At 37.0% G+C, this 23280-nt stretch overlaps 3 protein-coding genes and 1 long non-coding RNA gene across 6 annotated transcripts; 3 read left to right on the top strand and 1 right to left on the bottom strand.

Annotated features, from left to right (window-relative positions):
* Positions 1–973: 973 nt before the first annotated feature.
* LOC145126380 (uncharacterized) lies at positions 974–2318 on the bottom strand. Its single transcript, XM_079061758.1, has 2 exons — positions 1466–2318; positions 974–1350 (listed from the first exon to the last, which is right to left on the bottom strand). Exons 1-2 carry the CDS (start codon positions 2316–2318, stop codon positions 974–976), a joined length of 1230 nt encoding a protein of 409 aa, XP_078917884.1.
* A 2566-nt stretch (positions 2319–4884) lies between these two features.
* LOC145125362 (uncharacterized) lies at positions 4885–7586 on the top strand. Of its 3 annotated transcripts, none has more exons than XR_013715955.1 (4): positions 4885–5080; positions 5914–6741; positions 6889–7053; positions 7141–7586. It is a non-coding gene; the product is annotated as an uncharacterized LOC145125362 (long non-coding RNA). The 3 variants fall into 3 exon arrangements; XR_013715953.1 differs by having other exon boundaries at positions 5192–6741; XR_013715954.1 differs by lacking the exon at positions 5914–6741.
* A 6449-nt stretch (positions 7587–14035) lies between these two features.
* Positions 14036–17285, top strand: LOC145124524 (peroxisomal membrane protein 11D-like). Its single transcript, XM_079059909.1, has 8 exons — positions 14036–14165; positions 15603–15813; positions 15910–15984; positions 16087–16161; positions 16278–16358; positions 16450–16524; positions 16613–16786; positions 17074–17285. The coding sequence occupies exons 2-8, from the start codon at positions 15622–15624 to the stop codon at positions 17107–17109; spliced, it is 708 nt and encodes a 235-aa protein (XP_078916035.1). The 5' UTR covers positions 14036–14165; positions 15603–15621; the 3' UTR covers positions 17110–17285.
* A 2182-nt stretch (positions 17286–19467) lies between these two features.
* Positions 19468–20820, top strand: LOC145126379 (uncharacterized). The gene has a single exon (XM_079061757.1). It carries the CDS (start codon positions 19468–19470, stop codon positions 20818–20820), a length of 1353 nt encoding a protein of 450 aa, XP_078917883.1.
* Positions 20821–23280: the final 2460 nt, after the last annotated feature.

The raw sequence follows: 23280 nt of genomic DNA, 5'->3' as shown, positions 1-23280 counted from the left end.
GACAGCTTGATCATAAGTTTCTGGTTCAAACACATCTTCTTTTACTAAAGCAGCATTGGCATATCTGGGATTAGGTTTTCTAAGTCTTGTAGACTTTCTGACACTTGTGGCTTCATGGTTCTCACTATCATTGTTGATTTCATTGTTATCATTGTCTTGGATATCTTCATTATCAATAATGACTTCATCATTATTCAGGTGTACTCTTACTCTAGAGGATTGTACTTCATCTCTTAGGTTTTCAGAATCAGGAAGAGCTTTGTGATCAGTTGACCACCATGATGAAGTTTCATCAAATACCACATTCCTTGATACATAACATCTACCAGAGGTAGGATCACAACACTTCCAGCCCTTCCTTTCCTGGTCATAACCCACAGAGATACACCGAACAACCTTTTTATCCATCTTGCTGCGTAGATGGTTGGGTATGAACACATAACACACACACCCAAAGACACGAAAATGACTAACATTCGGCTTCAACCTCTTAAGCTTTTCAAAAGGAGACAAATAACCAAGACTTTGTTGAGGAGTTCGGTTAATCACATAAGTTGCTGTCTTCATAGCTTCTGCCCAAAACTGACCTGGTACATTCTTGTCATGAATCATGCTTCTATAGATCTCGCCCAGGTGTCTATTCTTTCTTTCGGATACTCCATTCTGTTGTGGAGTGTTTGGACATGTAAGTTGACGCTTGATCTTATGCACCTTAAGAAAGTCACTGAATTCAGAGGTCAGATATTCCCCACCATTATCTGATCTTAAACAACCAATATTATACTCAGTCTCTCTTTCAACTTCATTCTTGAATTCTTGAAACTTGGAGAACACTTCAGACTTCTCCTTCATGAAATACACCCACACGTATCTTGTATAATCGTCTATAAAGGTCACCATTTATTGCAAACCTTTGATAGATGGTTTCTTAACAGGTCCAAATACATCAGAATGTACAAGTTCTACAGGCAACTTAGACTTGTACTTTGAGTGTTCGAATGGTTGTTGATGAGCCTTTCCAAATTGGCACCCGGCACACACTAAACCCTTTTTTGACTTCAAGTTGAGGGAGACCTTTCACCATCTGCTTTTTGATCATCAAATCAAGCTTGTCATAGCTAACATGACTCAACCGTATGTGCCAAAGATCCAAATTTTCATTCCTTTTTGTCTTCTTTACATAAGCTGTTTCGGCAGACATCACATAAATTGAGTCTGATCTTCGTCCTTTTAGAATTGGCTTTGATGGAGTCACAAATTCTTTGTAAATCTTCACATCATCAGGGCCAAACAATACATAGTGACCAGCAGAAGCAAGTTGAGAGACTGAAAGAAGATTCTTTTTCATACCTGGTACATGGTACACACCTTCTTTAGTTCCCTGTTATTGTCTTCTGGGCAAAACACAATATTGCCAATGTGAGCAATCGACAACTTGGAATTATCAGCTATCACTACTACTTACTGCCTTCATAATTTCTGGATTCTTGCAACTTTTCATGCTCTCCAGTCATGTGATTAGAGCATCCAGAATCTACTATCCATTCTTCAAATTTGTTGCCACGACTCTCTACTGTTGCGTTAAATACCACCTCTTCTTGGTCTTGAGCATAAAAAGCTTCTGCATCCCATGTTTCTTCTACTTGAGAAGTTGCAGCATTTCCTTCCTCAATGTTTTCTGAACGACAATCGTGTTCCATGTGACCCCTACGCCCGCAATTATTACACCTGAAAGGAAATCTTTTGTGGGGACGGTTACTCTTTGTCTTATCTTCAGACGATTCTCCTTTATAACACTTACGACTCCTATTTCTATGTTCATAGTGTTTACTCTTGTCTGAATTCTTTTTAGACTGTGATTTATACTTCCCTTTACTTTTCTCTGCGTAAAGTGCTTCATCATCAGTCCTAACTGTAGCACCTCCCATCTGCTTCACTAAGGCTTCCTGTCCCGCCAAGAGATTATCAAACTCAACTAGTGAGGGTTGAGTTGCCCAACCTTGAATTGCTGTTACGAAGCTTCTAAACTCTGGTTTGAGACCATGTATAATGATCATTTTCATCCTCGTCTCACTGATTTGAGACTGAGGATCAAGCTCCGTAATTTCTCTACAAGTAGACTTCACCTTGTGGAAAAACTGAGGAATTGTCATGTCTCGTTGAGACACAGACAAGAATTCATTCTCGAGTAACTGTATCTTTGTATCGTTCTTCTTAGAGAATAGGGCTAACAACGTATCCCATGCCTCTTTTGGTGTCGACATATCCCTGATATGCTCGAGTATATCTTCTTCAACGGTTGTCTTTAAGACGAACATTGCCTTGCCTGCCTTGATCTTCCACTTTCGTAGGTTTCCATTGTTATTCTGCCTCAGGTTGTTTTGTTTCGGTCCCTTTCACAACTTCCCACAGATCCTGTCCTTGCATATAAGACATGATGCAAGTTGACCATGTGTTATAGTTCTAATTGTTAAGCTTCTTTACTCCACCAACAACTTGTAAATCAGCCATTGACAACGAGGCTCTGATACCACTTTGTTAGCCTTTAGTAAAGACAAAAACACCTTTTTTACACAGCAGGTTTCAAGCAGAGCAAGTTTTAGAAGAAAATGGTAACTGACACATTAAAGTGTTTTCTGCATATCTATTAAAATAACGACAACTACATAGCATAAAAACATAAGTGAGAAAGGGAAACTGCTGCTACCTAGAAAATAGGAAAAGGCTATGAAAACAAACTACCCACTAGCTTGACTAATTCAACAAAGCAATTACTGAAACATAAAGAAAATAACTGAAGGACAAAAGGAGGCCTGCACGTGACTGGTTGACCAAGTTGATGTTGTTCTCTTTTAACAGAATCTAGGTGTTTTTTGTTTATGTATGTGTTTTTTTGGTGTTTTTGGTCGGAGACTTGCCGGAAAAGATGACCGGAGTCTCACCGGAGCTCACAAGAACGCCGGAAACCGGCTAAAACTCCAATAGTAGGTCATAAGGATGCTTTTTGAACAGTTTAACAAGTTCAATGAGAAAATTTGGACAAAAAAAAAGTCAATGACTAAATGTGTACAAACCTAAAAATATGTTACCCTTTTAAGTCATTATCCCAAGAATAATACTAAACAATTTGTAAAATAGGGGTGAGCATTTGGACCGAACCGGACCGGACTGGTTATGGAGAATATTGTTGACCGTGGACCGGACCGGATGAGTCGTGTCCGTGTTCGGGTCCGGGTCCAGGTCCGGGTTTTCCGGTTCTTGGACCCATTTGGACCGGTACAACTTTAATTGCATAGAATACAAGTCGTTAAAATAATTTTTTGGGTTTGATAGAACTCGTTAAAACGAATATATTATTGGGTTTGATACGATACAACTTGTAAAAATGATTACGTTTCCGTTTCATGCATAACTAATCTACCTTGATGTTATAATATTATAACTTGCAAAATTAATTTTCCAAATAAAAGCAACTAACATATAAATCAAGTTCACCAAGATCCATTTCATATGATTTATCTGTCAAATATACATAAAATTCAGAATTATAGTCTAAAATAATAGTTAAAAAGCTGAAATATTTCAGTTTTGATAGCTCAACTTTAAAGAATTTTAACTCACTAAATATAATACCAAAATCAACAAAATTATAGTCTAAATTCATCTACAAACTGTAAACTAAATGTTGGAAAAAACCGCAGGTCAATCCGACTTAAAACGAATGAGTTATGGTTGTTTAAAAATTTTCACAGATTACAAAATTTTAAAAATGTTGCTGAAAAGCTGAAATATTTCAGCTTTGATAGCTCAACTTTGAAAGATTGTAACTCATTGAATATAATACCAAAATCAACAAAACTATAGTCTAAATTCATCTATAAACTGTAAATTAAACGTTGGAAAAAACCGCGCGTCAATCTGACTTAAAACGAATGAGCTATGGCTGTTTAAATTTTTTCACAGATTACAAAATTTTAAAAATGTTGCTGAAAAGCTGAAAATTTTCAGCTTTGATAGCTCAACTTTGAAAGACTGTAACTCATTGAATATAATACCAAAATCAACAAAATTATAGTCTAAAATCATCTACAAACTGTAAATTAAACGTTGGAAAAAACCGCGTGTCAATCCGACTTAAAACGAATGAGTTATGGTTGTTTAAAAATTTTCACAGATTACAATTTTTTTTTTAAATCGGGTCCAACCGGTTCTAAACCCGGTAAAAACTGGACCGGACCGGGAAAAAAAACGGACCGGTTTTGATGGGTTCCTAGAACCAAGAACCGGCCCGGGGGCCCAAAAAACGGTCCGGTCCACCGGTCCAAATGCTCACCCCTATTGTAAAGTCTCCAAAATATCTACATGTATATGTATAGGAGAAATTAAATATCATCCTACTTTTGTTCCTATAAATCCTCCTATCCAATTAAATGATGACATGTGTCATATTAATATATTAAAATATCATTAAATGAACATTAAATGTTACACATGTCACTATTTCATTGGGTAGGAGGATTTGTAGGATAAAAAGTAAAAGAAAATTTAATTTCTCATATGTATAATGTTAAAGTCCGATTTAATTATTAGACAAAAAATTGATTGTGATGTCCGTCCAAAATATCTGTGTCTTGTGTCAAATGATTATGCATATAAATTTCAAATGCAAACCTTAACGTTCAAATATGATTTTTGAATACTAACCTTAAATAGTAGATGCCCTAGAGAAAAATATAAAATATAGATAACAAATGATGCAATTTATAGATGAACAAGGGCCACTGGTGACAATATACAAAAATAGAAGGGTGTCTGCCACCTGTCATTTATGCATATTACAAAGTGATTACTTTGCTCTATATCTGTAGATCGCCATGGCAATCATTTATTAGTTACTTGCATAAGATGCATTAAAACTTGTATATCCATTGACATTGGTTTTTTAACCTCTGATTATCCTACACAGTCGATCCAGAAATCAGTGAACCTTTTGGGGTTTTGAATTTTGAATGCGATTCTCCACCTATTTCGCCACTCAATGAGACAACCAGTTTAAGCTTGTTCATCATCTTCATCGCTGGTAGATATCTAAATTTTAATTTCAATCTAATATTATCTTATATCATTCAAGTTTCTCACTGATTGTTTTCTATAATGATACATGTCGTTGTTAACTCTTCTACTTCTTCAGCATTTCACGATCAAATGTTGGTTTGCTCTTCTCAAATGTATTTGAGATTTATCGTTTATTATCTGTATCTGCTTTCTACTTCTCAAAATGGTGCTTTAGAATCACATTTTTTGTGGGGTTTGCTAAATTTGTAACAAAGTTGCTTCTTAGTCATTGTATATGCTTTCTATTAAAATTGTGTTGTTAGATTAAATCTTGTGTGGGTATTTTAGTATTCCGTAAGATCAAATTTTCATGGGATTTAAGTCATTTAACACTTACTTATGCTTTAATTTGTTGAAATATGACTTTTGAGAAGCATTCTTTAATGGGCATTTCTCAAAAGTGAAAATTGAATGAGATATCGTTCAATCGTTGGCTGTGGTTTCAAATTTTAGAAAGGTGGGGTTTTGAGATCAAATTAGCGGAGGGTATCTAATAATCTCCAAAGAAATTGATTGCTCAATCCTTGGTTGTACTTTATAATTTTGTAAAATAGGGTTTTATTAATCAAATTTATGGTGGGGTTTTTCTCAAATTTATTTCATATTTGTTGCTTAATCTTAGTTTATGCGAAATATGGCTTTAATAATCAAATCTTTAGTGCCATTCTCAAATCATCAAATTTACCGTTTAAATTTGGGAAGTCGTCATTTTGTGTGTTCGAACAATTTATGTTCATTATTCTTGGAATTTCTTTAACTTTGAATTGCGCACCAAATGTTCGATCATTTGCCTCACAGAAATGGACTCCTTACCTGAAGCCATCATCCAATACATCTTATCAAAGTTAACCAACGCCAAGGACATAGCATCATGCAATTGCGTCTCCAACAAAATTCAAAGACTCAATGCCTTACATTAAAAGCCTCTACTTCTCTCGTAGCATCTTCGACAACTTAACACCTCCTCAAACTCCCGATCAAATAGTAATGCAAATACTCTCTTCAATTTCCCATTTAGAAAACCTCATAGTTTATTCCCCATTCACCAGCACAGGGCTCACTTCATGGCTATCACTCGTGGGACCCACATTAAACTCGGGCGGCTTAGCAACTAGGTTGTAGAAACAATTCTCAAATACACATCCTGTAACCACGCTCAACAAGTGAGCATTATATACCGGATTCCCTCTTTATTTCTTACAATTTTGGTATCTCAAACATCTCTCTCTCCCCAATAGACCTCGTTATGGTTATTCATCCTCTGGTTTTAGGGTTACACTCCCATCTTGGTTCCTCCCATATTTAACAACACTGCATCTTGATCAATGATCATATCAGCCTGTATGATTATCATGCATTTAAATTTGGTGGTCTGTGCAGTGGTCTTTTCTCTCATTGCATCAAGTTGAAGAATCTCCATTTAAGTCAATGCAGTATTATTTTGAATATATGTCATCCTCAACTTTCTAATCTCATGATTATCCATTGCAATGGGAAGTATATTATTTCTGCTCCTGGCCTTACCTCAGTGGTCATCAAAGGTTATCGTCCCTTGCTGCTTTCCATTTCTACACATGCTTTGGAGAAGCTGGATCTCTGTATCCACACCGGGGAGATGCTCATAAAGTATTTTCTTTGCTTCAAAACCTCCAAACTCTCAAATTTCTTACACTAAACTGCAACATTCTCGATTGGATTGGTTCGTGATGTTGTACAATATAAAAAAGCATGTTGTACAATATATATAATCTTGTTTTGTTTAATTTTCTGCAGCTTTTTTCTCCATACATCAGACGGATCTCTGGTCAACCTTCTTGGTTTGCTAACTTGAAGATTCTAAAGTTTTTGGCGGGTTACCCACCAATGGTATACATGGAGGTAAAAAAGCATCAGCTAGATACTTCTCCAAGTTCAAACTTCACAAAGGTCTCATGTGAGGTATGTATGCATTAATACCAATATATTCTTGGGTTGGGTTATATGCATCTTGTATTATAAAAAGACATTTTAAGCCAAACTTTGCAGGAGATGAAAATTATGAGGGACATTGTATGCACAAAAAGACTTATTGAGGAAGCACGAGTGTTGGTAGAAAAATGTAAAGCAAACAAGGGTCGAATGGTTGTACATGCCAATGCACCAATCAAGATTTGGAAAACACAAGTTAAGAAGAAGAAGAATTACTCACAAATGACATTTTGGGAAAATGATGGATCAGATTAAGCAACACAAAAGTGAAGGATTACTCACAAATCTGCCTACAACACAAACTTGTTGCATGATTTCATGGTTGCAATGTATTGAAGGATCGCTGACTAGGCTACATGCATCAAAGAGGACCAAACTTGCAACAAACAAGAACGTTAGATTGACCAAATGTTAGGGACCAAACATGTAATTTAGTCGAACCATAATTTAAGAATTATTTTACTCAAAGTATTCATGAACTCATCTGGCACCAAATTTGAACACACGGAGTTGTATTTATGCATTTATTAGATTAAACAACAAATCGTTGTTACCCAAAGTTTAGAAAAATTGTGCTAAACATTTAGCAACTTACGTAAATTAATTAAAATATGAAAATATTATAAAACAAAAATTCTATATTAGATTAACCGTTGCCATAGCCCTCCCAAAATTGCGGCTGCTAGTTAGCACTAGTGCTTATAGGGATTACGTAATTTATTGTAAACTAATAAGCTATTATTTAATACACCAAATGTGGCGTTTTTATTTCAATATTGTACATGCCCATGCCTTGATGCCTTGCCAACTAGTAGAGCGATAAAGGTGCATTGGGCCCAACAAAAAGGGCCGCGCCCAACCTGAGACCGATTAACACAAAGATATAAAGGTGTTGTTTGTTTTTTAGAAAAAACCTCTACAGACCTCTTATTACTGCGCGGCGCAGTACACGCGCAACACTTTTCATCTCGCAGCTGTTTGTTTTTCAGAAGTCTTCGGATTAAAAAACCTATGCGCGTGTTCTTCTTGGCGCAACACTTGTTTTGCCTCTTCCTACATCTTCTAACATCTTCTTCTTCTTTTTTTCTTGCTAAAATATTGATTATATATTGTTGAAATCTTATTTCATATTTTTTTCGTTTTTTTGTTTATTCTTGTTGATTTTTTTTTTAATATTGAATAATAATAATTTGTTGATGAAATATCATTATTTTATGCTAAAATATCTTTATTTTTTGTTAAAATATCATTATTTTTTGCTGAAATATCATAAATTCTTGCCAAAATGTCATACATTATAAAATTTTCGGTATTAAAAAACTATTTTCGGATTATAAAATCAGTTTATTTTAATTTTTTAATATCTGCAGCAGCATGCAGATGTTAAAAAAACAAACACGCTTTTTATTATAGTCTGCAACCATTTGGTCCACCTCTTCTAATGCAGAGGGTTGCAGAGGTGGTCCACAGACTTTATGGATTTTTGCTTCAAAAAAACAAACAGCACCTAACTGATCTTTGAAAGGTTAATTGGTTATGATATTTCAAAATTTTAGCAGTTAAGGGGTCAGTTATGACGGAACAATTAAAAAAGTCCAACTAAGTTAAGGACTAACCGGATTTGTAGTTGTTTCTTATCTTTTCATGAAAATTTTAATTTTATTTATTGTAATGACTATATGGCCATTTTGGGGCATTTTTGTTACCTTATTTTTTTTAACCATATGCCCCCTCTAGTATATCCAAAAATTGAGAGTCGGTCGTTTGGTTTCAACACAACTAAAAACGCTCTTTAATCTTGTATGCTCGACTAATTTGGAAATGAATCCCATTTCTAATATGTAATGGGATACAATTACAAATTATACACAAATATGTTTTCCAATGATATTCCAAGTCATTTAGAAATTGTTGTCCCTTATGATAGAGAAAATGATATAAAGATGCTTTTGAGATTAAATCTTATGAATATTCATGTGAAAAATTCACTTTAACATTTTAAAATAGGTAATTCCATAACTTGACCATAGTCAAACTGACCACAACAACTTAAAGCAACACTCAAACCGACTGAAAGATTGATAAATATCAGTTCGGCAAATAATATATCGACAACTTTAGGGATTAAGAAAAAGGCTCTCCATGATAATGTATAATTTACAGGAGATTTCGAAGCTCTTCTCCCCTTCCTAGAGACTGACTTTGTTGATTTTTTCAAAAGTCATCCCAAGTACAAATCTTTCGATATCCATGAACGCTATGTTCTCGCTCCATGCCAAAAAAAAAAAAAACAGTCTAAAGGATGTGAGTTCTAAACATGATTAGTTTTAGTCAGTGTGGGAGTTTGATTCCAATGTGATTGGTCTCCTTATGGACAGTGGATTATTATGTCATCCAACAAGCAGACCGTTGTGTACCTAATTTACATCCAACGTTATTCTTTTGAGCCAGCATAAACCAGTTTAGGGGTTGCTTGCTGGAAAATAACCCTTTTGGAGAAACATGATAATTTCCTACAAAGAATCTTGACTCTTGATTCATGGATCATCTTTGTGAGTTTTTTCCCAGGTGGATTCGAGTTTTATGAATACTTGCCTTGAAAATATGGTGATCACCATGGTAGTGCCATTGAATGCTAAACAAAAGATGAGCATATAAGGATCGTTGGTGATGTTTGCAAAGAAGTTAAAGAATATGAAAAATCAGATTCTTCAAATGAAAAAAGCATATAAGTGAAAATGATTTTTTAAAGAAATTTGTAGGTTTAAATACACGAATAATAAAATAATCTCAATAGAATAAGATAACAACCCATATTCTTGATCCGATTTAAATGCATAATTGGATCTTATAATTCTTGTTGACTTTGATTAACCTTGATGATTTTGTTATCGTTATGTTCATCTATCATGAATGTATTAAAGATACATTATATACAACTTTTGTTTGTTCAATGTGCTTGGGTTTTAACATTTTTATTTTATTTTATCTATTTGGCATGTTGGAGATAAAATTGCCACTAACTTCATCAAATTTGGTTTCGACTTATGCATTGGTTTTAAAACTGATGGTCATGCAAATATGACAGATTTGCATTAAATTTGGGGCTAGTATCACAAAAAATCTATATATATTGAGATTTTTCCGTATTAAACCTCAACTTATTTTGTTTTCCTAAAAAATACCTTGCATTTTTAAATAATTTTTCGATTTGACCCTTTAAGCATGTTAACCGATAATTTTCCGGTTTTAGACAAAAAAAAAAGTTTGAAAAAAACCTCAACCATTTTTTCCTAAAAAGCCTCAACTTTTTTTTTTCTGAAAAACTCACATTTGGCAAAAAAAATTCTATTGAACCATTTTTTTTCATTTTGGTTCATAATTCTCTTGTTTTTTTTTTTTTTTTTTTTTTTGTGTTTTCATAGTTTTAACATTAAAATTTGAAGGAAACATTTGATTTTTTTTTCAAAATAAAGAAAAATATGTTGTGTCAATTATAGTTGGCAAAATATATATCAAAATCTATTTGCAGAATGTTTAAAGATTGTAGCAGATGAAGAACAAATGTCTAGTTTGGCTTGACAATGTTTCTTACATGGAAAACATGAAAACTTAGATTAGATTCTAAATGTCTAGTTTGACTTGACAATGTTTCTTACATGGAAAACATGAAAACTTAGATTAGATTCTAAATATAGATTAACATTCGTAAATTGTCTTTCTTTTTTGTTTTTAAAACATATAAGATACCAAGTCAACTTAGACCGCTGTTCTTCACATGATTTAATCTATGAACATATAAGATACCAAACCAATTTAAACCATTGTTCTTCATAATAGTACCATCAAATGTTTTTTTTTCTTTAAATTCTAATGTTGAAAACCATTAACAACACTACAAATAACAACAAAAAAGAACATCAACATTATGAAGTAAACAAAAAGTTGGTTCAAATGGAAAGAAAAATTAAGTCTCAAAGGAATATAACGACACTATTATGGATCAAATCATTTCCAAGATTGAAAATGTTTCCAATCGGAAGAACATGAAAGTTGGAATTAAATTTAAAAATTAAGGGTATTTTTCGGGAAAAAAAAGTTGAGGTTTTTTCTTCGTTTTTTTTACATAAAATCGGGGGAGTACCGATAAACTTGCTAAAATGGTTAAATTGAAAAAATAAAAGATTTTTGGAGTAAGAAAAAGTTGAGCTTTAAAAAGAAACCCCAATATAATTTTGTATGATAATCTTATAAAATCTTTCATCAAAAAACATAATTCAAGAATTACTTTACACAAAGTATTCATTAACTCTATATCACACCAAGTTTTAATACACTAACTTATATTTGTGCAATAATTTATTAGATTCATTAAACAAATGGTTTTTACCCCAAGATTAGAAGAACCGTGCTAAATATTTAGCAACTTATGTCTATCAATTAAAATGTTAAGAGATTACAAAATAAAGTTTTAATAGATAAAGGATCAGACACTCAGACTATACCCTTCCACCTCTATTCGTATCACCATCTCCCCTATGTATTATTATTATTTTTTATTATAAGGTAATACTTATAATATTTAAGTAACTATAACATTATCATATTTATTATAAAGTAATATTATAAACATGAACATATAGTAATGATATACGACTTGACATGTTTATATTTATATAAATATTATAAATAACTAAAATAAGCAGATATTTGAAATATTTAATATATTTATATTTGAAAAAGATATAAATAGATATTTTTCTTATTAAAAAAGACTTTATTAAATATCTATTCTTTGTTATAAAAATATAATAACATCATGTATTTCTGTTATATCCTCGAAATTAAAATTTAGAACTTACATTTAGATATATTGTATCCAAATATTGATCAAATATTGTATAAATCTTAACAAAATACTAAAACAAAAAAAAATAATCATTTATTATTATATTTTTCATTCATAGTTTATTAGAAATTATAAAATATATCATATGAATTACATAGCATATGGTCCATTATAAAATAGAACCAAGTCACCAACTACCAAACTTTAGTCTTATTTGAAACGAAACATTACTCAAAGTGGATAGAAAAGATTCAACATAGAAGAAACCAAAAAGTTAGGTAATTTTAATTCATTGTGTACATAACAAAAACACATTCAATATTTCATGTGTATATACATGGGTGTTATTAATTATTTTCATATCTAACATCAATATTATTAATTATGTTTGTTCCCGACATCAAAGACTTTCAAATTGTATATATGTATACTAGGTATATGTATCGGACGTGTTTGTGGAGGTATTTTTAGAAAATTCTGAAAATATTGTAAAACAGTTGTTATTGGTGTTAGAAATTTAAGTACCGGACACATGATATAAAATAGCAACATACTTCACTATTTAGCCAATATAGGCAAACGGAACTGATGCATGTTACAATGGTGTGAATTTTGTTGCATGTCTCAATGTCTTCACCTAATTTGTCCAAAAGTAAATCATAGTTGATTGGGATAGGTTTTTTCATAGTGCCTTATAAAGCTTCTTAAATATAATGATTTTGCAAATAAGAGAGTATTCAGTAAACACCCTATCTTTACCAAACTTAAGATAAATGTCAGTGCAACAAAACTCCCAAGAAGTTTGGAAACAGAAATCAAATTAGGACATTCTTCGTCCAAAAAGATTTAAATAAATTTATAGAATAGAGGTTAAATACAAATTAGTGGAACTATAAGCCTATTAATCTTCAAACAACATATTCAATGAAATGTAGTTTTTCATTCAGTGGGTTGAAAATTACATCGGAGTTCTAAAGTGGAAATGATTAAATGAACTACAAAGAAAGAATTAAGAACATTCTCAGTTCTCAAAGCTAAAACTGGAATAAATCTCATATTCAATATGTTTCATAGGGCTGTAAACGAGCATATACGAGTCCGACCCTACCCAAGCTTGAGCTCTTCTTGTTTAAATTTATGAGACTTGAGTTGAGGTCGGATCGTTTCGAGCCTCATTTTCAAAGCTCGAGATCAACTCGTGGAAAATTTAATAGACTCGAGTTTAGCTCGGACTCGACTCGTATGTCAAGTTTTATTGTTCAAGTTAACAAAAGGGACGATGCAGTTATTTTAGTCACATATCCCATTTGAATATTCATTTTTCACTTATTTGTCCAATAACTTATTTCACAAAAGGCATTAAAATTTAGAGTCAGTAGAAACCATAAAGGTACAATTATTGGGCAAACCTATTTTGCTGGGTCATTTATATCAAGAAGTGCCAAATTATTGCAAATATTTGGTTAAATGTGAAGTATCTTTATTGCTTATTACTCCACTAGTGGAAAAAAACTAAAATTTGTAGGCTTTCGCTACAAGAAAATCACCCTTTAGCGGCGACGCTATTACCGGCGACGGAGGTCTTTAGCGGTGACTCTAGAGATTGTCGCCGTTAAAAGCCCATGTCGCCGGTAATGGCCTTTTTCCTTGTAGTGTTATTTTGTATGGTCACTATGTACATTACAAACTTTCTCTTTTGTGTAATTACAGTATAAACTACATTTGAAATTTCAATCTCAAAGTCTTTTTTTCATGGAAGATGTACCGATCTTTAGTCTTAATTGTTTTTTTATACATGTTTTTATTTGTCTCCTTTTATAACATTCTGGTTATGCTGATTGTATAGTCCTACCATAGTTTTTTAAAACTTCATAGCGTAATAGTATATAGTTAGTTGATCACATGAGATCAGTTTTACCGGAAACCTTTGATTAATTAGAAAAATAAATTTATTTTTAAAATAGAAATTCCAAAATACCGTGACGTATCAATCTAATTTTACTAGAGAAAAATAGACGACCAAACATGGCCTTATCATATCCCTTTTCTAAAAGGTTTTTTTTATTTTTAATTTTTAATTTATTTTTGTGATTTTCAAAGGATGACCGCTCGGCACATTCGCCAATACAAATCCGATCGCTTTCTCTCTCACACACTCAATGTGTGTACTCTATAAAGGGAGGAAATTTTGAGCCCTAAATTTTCTGCTATCAATCTCTTTCTCAGCTTACAGGTATACAAATTCTTTACTCTCTTCACCTTACAAGTTGATGTTTATATCGAATTATTGATGTTTCTTATGCAAACTTCGATTGAATACTGATCCGTTCTCTTAATGATTCAGTCTGTGTTTTCCAATTTTTGTTTGGATTGGATTGTTGATCAGTATGTTAGTTATGATAACTTCAAGCTTGTCTGTCGATTTTCTTCGGTTATTATTCGAACAAGAAGAGATTTCTAGTATGTTGACCTTGGTTTTCCAGATATGGAGCTGTTCATGTTGTTAAATTATTTGTGCTTCTGTTATAGTTCTGGATAAAACTGTAGGTATCAAGTAGAATTTCTGGACTGGTTACATCCTTCGTTGGATTTTACATACTGCTGAATTGAAAAGCTCGAGGATGAATAGGATATGCCTCAATTACACTCGAATAAGTAGAAATTTGTGGACCAAAAGCGTTGGTATAAATTATTTGTAAAAGTAATAATAGGCGAAAAGGAAACTTTACACCCCGTTCCCGAGTTGAACTTAACGAGAGAAAGGAAAGGAAATGGGTGGAAATTTGAAGAAAATAAAAGAAATTGGTGTTCCTGAGTTTCATTAAAGGAGGGAAGTGGAAGTAAGTGGAGAGAAATGAGAGGATCATTTTCCCTCCTAACTTTCCTTCCGATTTGGGAGGATTTGGAAAGAAAGAACAAAATGATTCATTTTCTTTCCACTTCTCTCCAACTCGGGAACACAAAAGAAAATTTTGTTTTCCTTTCCCTTCTCTTCTTTTCTCTCGTAACTTTATTTTCTCTTCTCTTCTTTTCTTTTGTTAAACTCGGGAACGAGGCGTTAGATTCAAAACTTTTCAGAAAGTGGAAGGGGGCAAGTATATACTACTATAAAAGGAATCCTTTCACGAAAATGTGACAGAATTGTATTCTTTGTGTGATAAAAGGCTATACTTCTTCACTTGTTGATTAAAATGTTTGATTGGTGGTAAAGGATGAAAAACATATAAAGAAACTGAGGAATTGCTTGTTACAATGATTGCTATTTGATTGTATATGTTCCTGTTAATTCAATCCATGAATAGAACCTGTGTGTGTATAGCATAGAGGTGTTCCATGTTCATTAGAGAGTTGGACACCATTGTATAAAGATTCATTTTGGTTTCATGTTTAAGAAGTAACAAGATTCTTGATTATTTGAACTTAATTGAATCATAATTGGTCGTTGTAAACTTGTATATCCAAATCCAACCTATCTTGATAGAAATTCTGATATATAATATATTGTCAAAAAGGCGAAGAAATAGAACCAGTTTTCCACTTGAAATTTGTGATAGAATCAAATTCTTGCATCATTTAAGTGATAAAATGTTAAAACATAGCATACAAATACAAAGTGTTACATGTCTTGCATACATCACAAAATCATGTTTTTTTTTTGTTTGCTTTGTAGATACAAGACAATATAAAAGATGAGTACATTAGATGTTGCGAGGACAGAACTTGCTCTTGCTGTTCTGTATTTGAACAAAGCTGAAGCCAGAGATAAGATCTGCAGAGCAATACAATACGGCTCAAAATTCGTGAGTAATGGGGAGCCAGGAACAGCACAAAATGTTGACAAGTCAACCAGCTTGGCTAGGAAAGTTTTCCGTCTTTTTAAGGTCTGAATTATGTTAAAAATATTCAAACTATTTTGCACATTATTCACCAAACTAAACAATATATAATCTGACTTTATTTGTAAACCATATTTGCAGTTTGTCAATGATTTGCATGCTCTTATCAGTCCAGTCTCCCCTGGAACTCCCCTCCCAATAGTTTTACTGGGGAAGGTATGCAATATGCATTCTTTAATTCTTATCTTCAAATGTCAATTTTGTACTTCAATTTTCTCTTTTCAATATTTCTAATCACAAAATGTTTTTTTTTTCCAGTCAAAAAACGCATTACTGTCGACTTTCTTGTTCCTTGACCAAGTTGTTTGGCTCCATAGATCCGGCATCTACAAGGTGCGATATCTTTTCTAGTTTTGATTAATTCTATATTCGTTTTAACTGTTTAACAAAACGGAAACTTTTATAAAAGTAGAATGTCATTTTGGACTCATGAAGTTTTATTATTTTAGAACAAAGAACGGGCAGAAATAATTGGCAGGATATCTCTCTTCTGTTGGATGGGGTCTTCCGTCTGTACTACTTTAGTCGAGGTACATACATATCCAACCCTTGTCTTCAACATTTTACATATCTGACCCTCGTCTTCAACATTTTACATATTCAACCCTTGCTCATCTCCAGATAGGAGAGCTTGGGAGGCTTTCGAAGTCAATGAAGAAATTGGATAAGGAACTCAAGGATACCAATAAATACAAGGTTTGTGTTAATCAATCAAATTTGAAATTACAATTACCTCTTGGCTAATTTATTTGGTTGCTTAATTTAAATTAAATAATAAATACAGAACGAAGAGTATCGTGCTAAAATTAAATCATCAAACGAGAGGTCATTGGCTTTGATCAAAGCAGCCATGGATATTGTGGTTGCAGCCGGGTTGCTTCAGTTGTCTCCCAAAAAGGTGACTCCTCGTGTTACAGGAGCCTTTGGATTCGCCAGCTCCCTCATATCATGTTATCAGGTACTTACTTTATAACCCTTTTTTATTTATACAAGTTAAAAAAATTGAACAAGTTTACAACTTTGGTCCCCAAGTATAGCTGATTTGACAAGTTTGGTGACAATGAAATACAAGCTTAAGTACGACTTCTGAAGATTTCAAAATATGGACTGAACTTGTGATTTTGAGTAGAGGGACCAAATGTGCAACAAAATGTAAACTTACGAACAACTTCAGGAGGATTTACAAAAAAAAAGAGACCAAACTTGCGATTTTTGTTAAATACGTATTGGTATTGGTTTTTGCAGTTGCTTCCATCACCACCCAAGTCCAAATCGTCTTGAGCAGATGAGAATGATGAGTACCCAAAGCTAGATGTGGACGTTGTTAAAAATTAAAATAATTATTAAGATATAAATTGCAGTTACATACGATATGTTTTTGTATGATTTTTTATTTGCAGTCAACAATTGCAATAATGTATGTCGTGCCTGTTTTTATCATATTAGTATTCTGTGTATGACTTGCTTTTAAGATATGGAAATATTACTTGCATGTTAGAAAAACCATGTTTGTGTGTGTACATTAACCAGGTGCCAGTGTTGGAAATTTTAAAGGTTAAAATAGAGAGACAATAATGGGTTTATATGTTTTTTCTCTTTTTAAACTTGTGAAGTATTCGGTGGTGGTCAACCAAAGATCAAACCCACAAGCATATACCTAGATGTCAACGTGGATGTGAAATACAGCTTTGTGAAGTGGCGTGTTGACCACGTGTTTTACTTTCTGATGATGATAACTCTCGTCTTCCGGTATAAAAAAGGACATCACCTCCTAGGGTTGTTACATAGTCTCACAATTGTCATAGCACTCTTTGATTGGGCTTTCCATGTTTAAATTGATTCATAAGGCTGGAGGGAGTCGTGCCTTTGAAACCGCATTCCCTCCCCCGCTACATAAGCGTCACGTCATTTTTTACCACACAAGTGTGGTTTCTTGACACACCAAGGGTGTGGTGTCACACTTTTATTTATTTATTTATTTGTTTTTTTAGCTATTTTAATTAAAACATTTTTTTTAATAAAAAAACATAATTTTTCATTACTTGAAAAATTAAAAAAAAACATTACATTAAAAATTCAAAAAACATTACATCGCATTACACAAAAAAAAAACATGACATTAAAATAATCCTAAAAACTTAAAAAACAAATGAAGATCGAGAGAAGATGACACTTTTGAGAGAGATTGATGATTTTTTTTTTTAAAAAAGATTGAGAGAGAAGAGGGTGTATTGTGGTTAAAAACAAATGAAGTGTATTGATGACGTGCCTAAGACGACACGACAGAATCGCGCCTAACCAGAGCGCCGAGCGTTCCAGCCGGGCTAAGCCCAGCGGCCTCAGCACCCGCCAGCGCCTCTGGGGACAGAATGCCCAGGCGAGGGGCTCGCGCCCGCCAAAGAACGCTCCCAGCTCCAAGACAAAAGAGACAATCAGGGGACAAACAGTGGATCAGACCATTACCGTCGGAGCCAATAAGAGCGCTCTAACGGTTGAGGATGCACGATCCTCCAATCAGCGCCTCTAACCTTGTCTCCCCAAAAAGCGATCCTGTCCAGTACGGACTGGGCAAGAGCGCTAGGTATAAAAGGATGCACCCTCGGACTCACAAGGTAAGCTCTTCTCTCCAAAAGAAGACACCGCAAACCCTAGATACCTTCTAACTTGACCGTCGGAGCGTTCTTCCGGGAGCACCCTCCCGGGAAACGGCTGACGGCCTCTCTTTCTTATGATCTTGCAGAGGCAACGAGGAACCTGATTCACCAATATTAATCCGACTGAAGCTCAGGTCGCATCATTTGGCGCCATCCGTTTGTGAGACGAAGAACACAAACTAAAAGCAAAAGGTTGAAGAATCAATGGCGTCCGACGGCAGCGATGGACACGATGGCAATCAGGCTAGTCCTATACGCTCCATGGCAACGTTGGACGAAACACCGCCGCCCACGGTGGTCAACAGAGCAACCCTAGGTGAGGGAAGTTTTACGATAGCCACCAACACCGCCCCGTAACCTGCAACTCACCAACCAACAACAGCGCCGACGGGGCCACTTTTAACCACATCCGTTCAGATGCCGCCATTCTTTGTACCACCAACGCAGCAACCACCGTCGGTCCACCCAACGATGCTACCACCAGGCCAAGTTTTCAACAGTCAGCCGCCGTTTTCAGTGCCACCGTTCAATCAAGTGACTGGTGGACTGGGCCCAATGCTTTCCCTACCCTACTGGCGCAGACTATGGTAGCTCATACACCACCTATCTACTCGATGGCGGGCACGTGGGCCGGACCGACCATTGCCTCCAACCATAACCTCCAGCAGGCCTCGACAATCAGCCCTTTAACACCAATACACCATTTCCCAACCGACTATCCTCTTCAGTTGCCATTCCAACAACCCCCCTTTTACGGACCAAGTCCAGGCTATCATGCATCGTCGTCATGCGGTTTAAACCTCCAACACCAGTCGCAAGGCACATCAATCGTTCCAACCCAAGACTGCCTTTCTCGCAGCGTTACATCCCCGTTTGTCAAAGAGTTGCTAGACTATGAAATACCAAACACGGCCAAACTGCCAACGCTCAAAACCTTAATGGCACTACCGACCCAGATAGCCACATCGACACGTATGAGTGGACAATGACGTCTCTGAAGCTCGACGAGAGGTTCTGGTGCACATATTTCCCGACGACTCTCGATGGCAACGCAGGCACATGGTTCAAGACGTTACGTCCAAGCAGCATCTCAAATTTCGCTCAACTTAAATACTTATTCCTTACCAACTTCATGCAGCTACGAAAGTACAAAGGAGATTCTCATTCCATAATAGGCTGTAAGCAAAAGGAGGGTGAAACCGTGCGAGAATATTTCACCAGGTTCATAAATGTCACGTTAGACATGCCGGGACATGACGAGGGGCTCATAGCTGACGCTTTCACATGGGGACTTTTACCAGGCCCCTTGTCACAAAAGCTTATGGGTAAGAAACCCCAAACAAGGGCCGAGTTAAAGGAGAGGGTAGAACGATATTTGAGGCAAGAAGAAGGCGAGGCAGCAAAGCAGACATACCTAAATGCTATGACGACCAAACGCCACAACCCAAGTCACACAGACTTTCGAGGGGGAAGTAGGCACTTTGGCCAGGTAAGGAGGCCTCAAGCGAGGTTTCGGACATTCGATAGAGACGACAAACGGAGTTGTCGACTGGAGGTGTATACGGTATCAGAGAGACAACAGCCAACCAAGTCACCCAAGAGCCGGTATTGCGAGTACCACAAAAGCAAGACACACGACACTGCCAGTTGTTCAGTACTCAAGAAGGAAATGGAGGAAAAGCAGCTCAAAGGAGACTTGGTGGAAATAGCGCGGAGTTTGCGAGCCAAATTTGACGCCGAAAACGCCAAGAACGCGCCTCGAGAAGGAGTTCAACCCAAGGAAATATTCATGATACGTAACAAAAGAAGTAGGGAAGCACAGTCGCCAAACCAATGGATCCCCGGACCCCCGGCGCGGATGCTCACGTTCTCCGCGCAAGACCCCCGTCCTGAGGGATGGAGAGGTGATAACCCATTGGTAATCCAGGCCTCCATCAAAGATGTGACCATACACAGAGTCTACGTCGACACAGGGAGTTCGGCAGATATAATCTATGAGCACTGTTTCCGGCTTCTCCCAGATCGATGGAAAGACAACCTGAGACCCACGGCAGGGAGGCTGGTCGGATTCACCGGCCACAGCCTGTGGCCGCTGGGCACGATTCACCTCCCCCTGACAATCACCAACCACGATAAACAACGAAAGAAGACGGTCCTAATTGACTTCGTGGTCATTCGACATTCAGCAGAGCACAACATCATCTTGGGGAGAACGGCCCTCCTAAAGCTAGGAGCAGTCCCGTCGACCATGCATGGAATCTTGAAATTCGACACCCCGGCAGGCCCAGCCACAGTACTCGCCACCCTCCCAGGGAATTGCAGTGCTTTACGGTCATGAAGCCAGCAGTGATGACTAAAGAAACAAAGAAGCCGCGACAAGACCCGACAAAATCAACGAAGGATACCCTGATCAGCCGATCAACATTGGTCACAACCTCCTAGGTCACGTGAGGGAAGCAGTAGTCGACTTACTCAAACGGTACAAGCACATATTTGCATGGACCCCCACAGACATGTTGGGGGTAGATAGGAAGGTCATTGAGCATAAACTGGCGATCAAACCAGGGACTAAGGAAGTGAAGCAGAAAAAAGGGTCCAAGGATGGGACCACAACAGGGCAATTAACGCAGAGGTGGCTAAGCTGGCGGAGGCCGGAATAGTAAGGGAAGCAGTTTTCCCAACCTGGATCGCTAATCCGGTTATGGTGCGCAAGCAAGACGGGTCATGGCGTATGTGTATTGACTTCTTAGACTTGAACAAAGCGTGTCCCAAGGACTGCTATCCCCTCCCGGAGATCGACCAGAAAGTGGAATCCCTGCAAGGGTTTAAGCTAAAGTGTTTCCTGGACGCATATAAGGGATATCATCAGATTCTGATGAGCGAGCAGGACGAAGAGAAAACGGTTTTCTACACGGATCACGACACCTTTTGTTACACCAAGATGCCTTTCGGTTTAAAGAATGCGGGAGCCACATACCAACGACTGGTTGACTCGATCTTCGCCGAGCAAATTGGGAGGAATATCGAGGTGTATGTCGACGATATGGTGATTAAGAGCTCCCATGAAAACAAAATGTTGCAGGACATCGAGGAGACTTTCCGAACACTGGAAAGGGTCAAAATGAAATTGAATCCGGCTAAGTGCACATTCGGGGTAGAAGAAGGACAGTTCTTGGGATACTATGTTACCAAAGAAGGCATCCAGCCTAGCCCAATTAAAGTGGACGAGTTTATGGAGACATCACCCCCAGGCACCCTCAGGGACGCGCAGGGTTTGAATGGGAAGCTCACGGCTTTGAGTAGATTCATCTCGAAATCCGCTGACAAGGCCATGCCACTATTCCATACACTGAAAGGCTGTATTGAAAAGAACAACTTTCAATGGACAGCCGCGGCGGAAGAAGCGCTCCAGAAGATTAAGGAAGCACTACACAAGCTACCCACACTGGCCAGCCCCATCCCAGGGGAAACACTGCAAATGTACCTCTCGACCTCAAACGAAGCGATATCCTCGGTGTTGACCGTAGAAAGGGAAGGAGAGCAGAAGCCGGTATACTTCGTGAGTAGGGCATTACAGGGTCCTGAACTCAATTACCCCACCCTGGAAAAGCTAGTCCTGGCGCTCATTTACGCAGCGCGATGTTTGAGGCGCTACTTCCAAGCGCACCAAATAGAGGTACTAACAAATTGCCCCATCAAACAGATACTATTTAAGCCAGAAACATCGGGCCGATTAGCAAAGTGGGCAATTAAGCTAGGGGAGCATGAGATAAGCTATCGTCCAAGGACAAGCATTAAGGGGCAAGCACTGGCTGATTTCTTGCTCGAAATTCCAGACGAAGGAAGCTCAGCCAAGGAAAGAATCTGGGCGGTAGAGGAGGTCCCAGCCAACGACTGTTCATGGACGCTATATACCGATGGGGCATCCAGCAGGGAAGGCTCGGGGGCAGGCTTAATCTTGACTAGCCCAGAGGGAGAGGAAGTGACCTACGCTCTTAGGTTCGACTTCCACACCTCAAATAACGAGGCGGAGTATGAAGCCTTGCTCGCAGGGTTGCGCCTAGCCAAACAAATGGGAGCGAAGGCTGTGACAGCTCTAACGGATTTGAGATTAGCCGCGAACCAAATTAACGGAAGTTTTGAGGCAAGAGATCAGAGAATGGAGAGGTATGTGAGAATGGTGAGACAACTGATCCAGTCCTTCAGACAGTTCACGATTAAGCAAATACCTCGAAGCGAGAATAAAATGGCAGACGCTTTAAGCAAGTTGGCATCTACATGTTTCGATCATCTATCGAATAAGGTTTTGGTAGAAGTGCTCAGGGAAAGGAGTATAGACGAACAGCAAGTAAATACCTTGACAACAACCGGGCCCACATAGATGACACCATTTATGGAGTATTTGCGAAGGGGAGTACTACCAGCCAACCACAGTGAAGCTAGGAAAATACGTATAAAGGCGCCCTCATATGCATTGATAAACGGGGAGCTGTATCGAAAAGGGTTCACGACACCATGGTTGAAATGCGTAGATCAGGACAGAGGAATGGAGGCGCTACAGGAGGCGCACGCAGGTCAGGAGGGAGCACACGAGGGAGCCAGAGCTTTAACGGGTAAAGTGCTCCGAATGGGAATATATTGGCCCACTGTACACCAAGACGCGTTGGGAGTGACTAGGAAGTGTGGAGAATGCCAGTCTTATGCTCTAGTCCAAGCAAACCCGCCAGTACCACTGCAGAACATATCCAGCCCATGGCCATTCTACCAATGGGGCATAGACATTGTAGGCCCGTTCCCG

Source organism: Lactuca virosa, chromosome 7 (assembly GCF_052849685.1).
Source record: "Lactuca virosa cultivar CGN04683 chromosome 7, Lactuca_virosa_CGN04683_v6, whole genome shotgun sequence".
NCBI lineage: Eukaryota > Viridiplantae > Streptophyta > Magnoliopsida > Asterales > Asteraceae > Lactuca > Lactuca virosa.
This window is presented reverse-complemented; position numbering and strand designations above follow the sequence as displayed.

Excerpts from the sequence above, each read along its gene's own strand:
- LOC145126380 (XM_079061758.1), bottom strand. The coding sequence starts at position 2,318 with ATGTTCGTCTTAAAGACAACCGTTGAAGAAGATATACTCGAGCATATC. Across the intron at positions 1,351-1,465 it reads ATCCAGAAATTATGAAGGCA|GTATGAAAAAGAATCTTCTT; the intron begins GTAAGTAGTAGT and ends ACCATGTACCAG.
- LOC145124524 (XM_079059909.1), top strand. The coding sequence starts at position 15,622 with ATGAGTACATTAGATGTTGCGAGGACAGAACTTGCTCTTGCTGTTCTG. Across the intron at positions 15,985-16,086 it reads CAATAGTTTTACTGGGGAAG|TCAAAAAACGCATTACTGTC; the intron begins GTATGCAATATG and ends TTTTTTTTCCAG. Across the intron at positions 16,525-16,612 it reads AGGATACCAATAAATACAAG|AACGAAGAGTATCGTGCTAA; the intron begins GTTTGTGTTAAT and ends TAATAAATACAG.
- LOC145126379 (XM_079061757.1), top strand. The coding sequence starts at position 19,468 with ATGACGTCTCTGAAGCTCGACGAGAGGTTCTGGTGCACATATTTCCCG.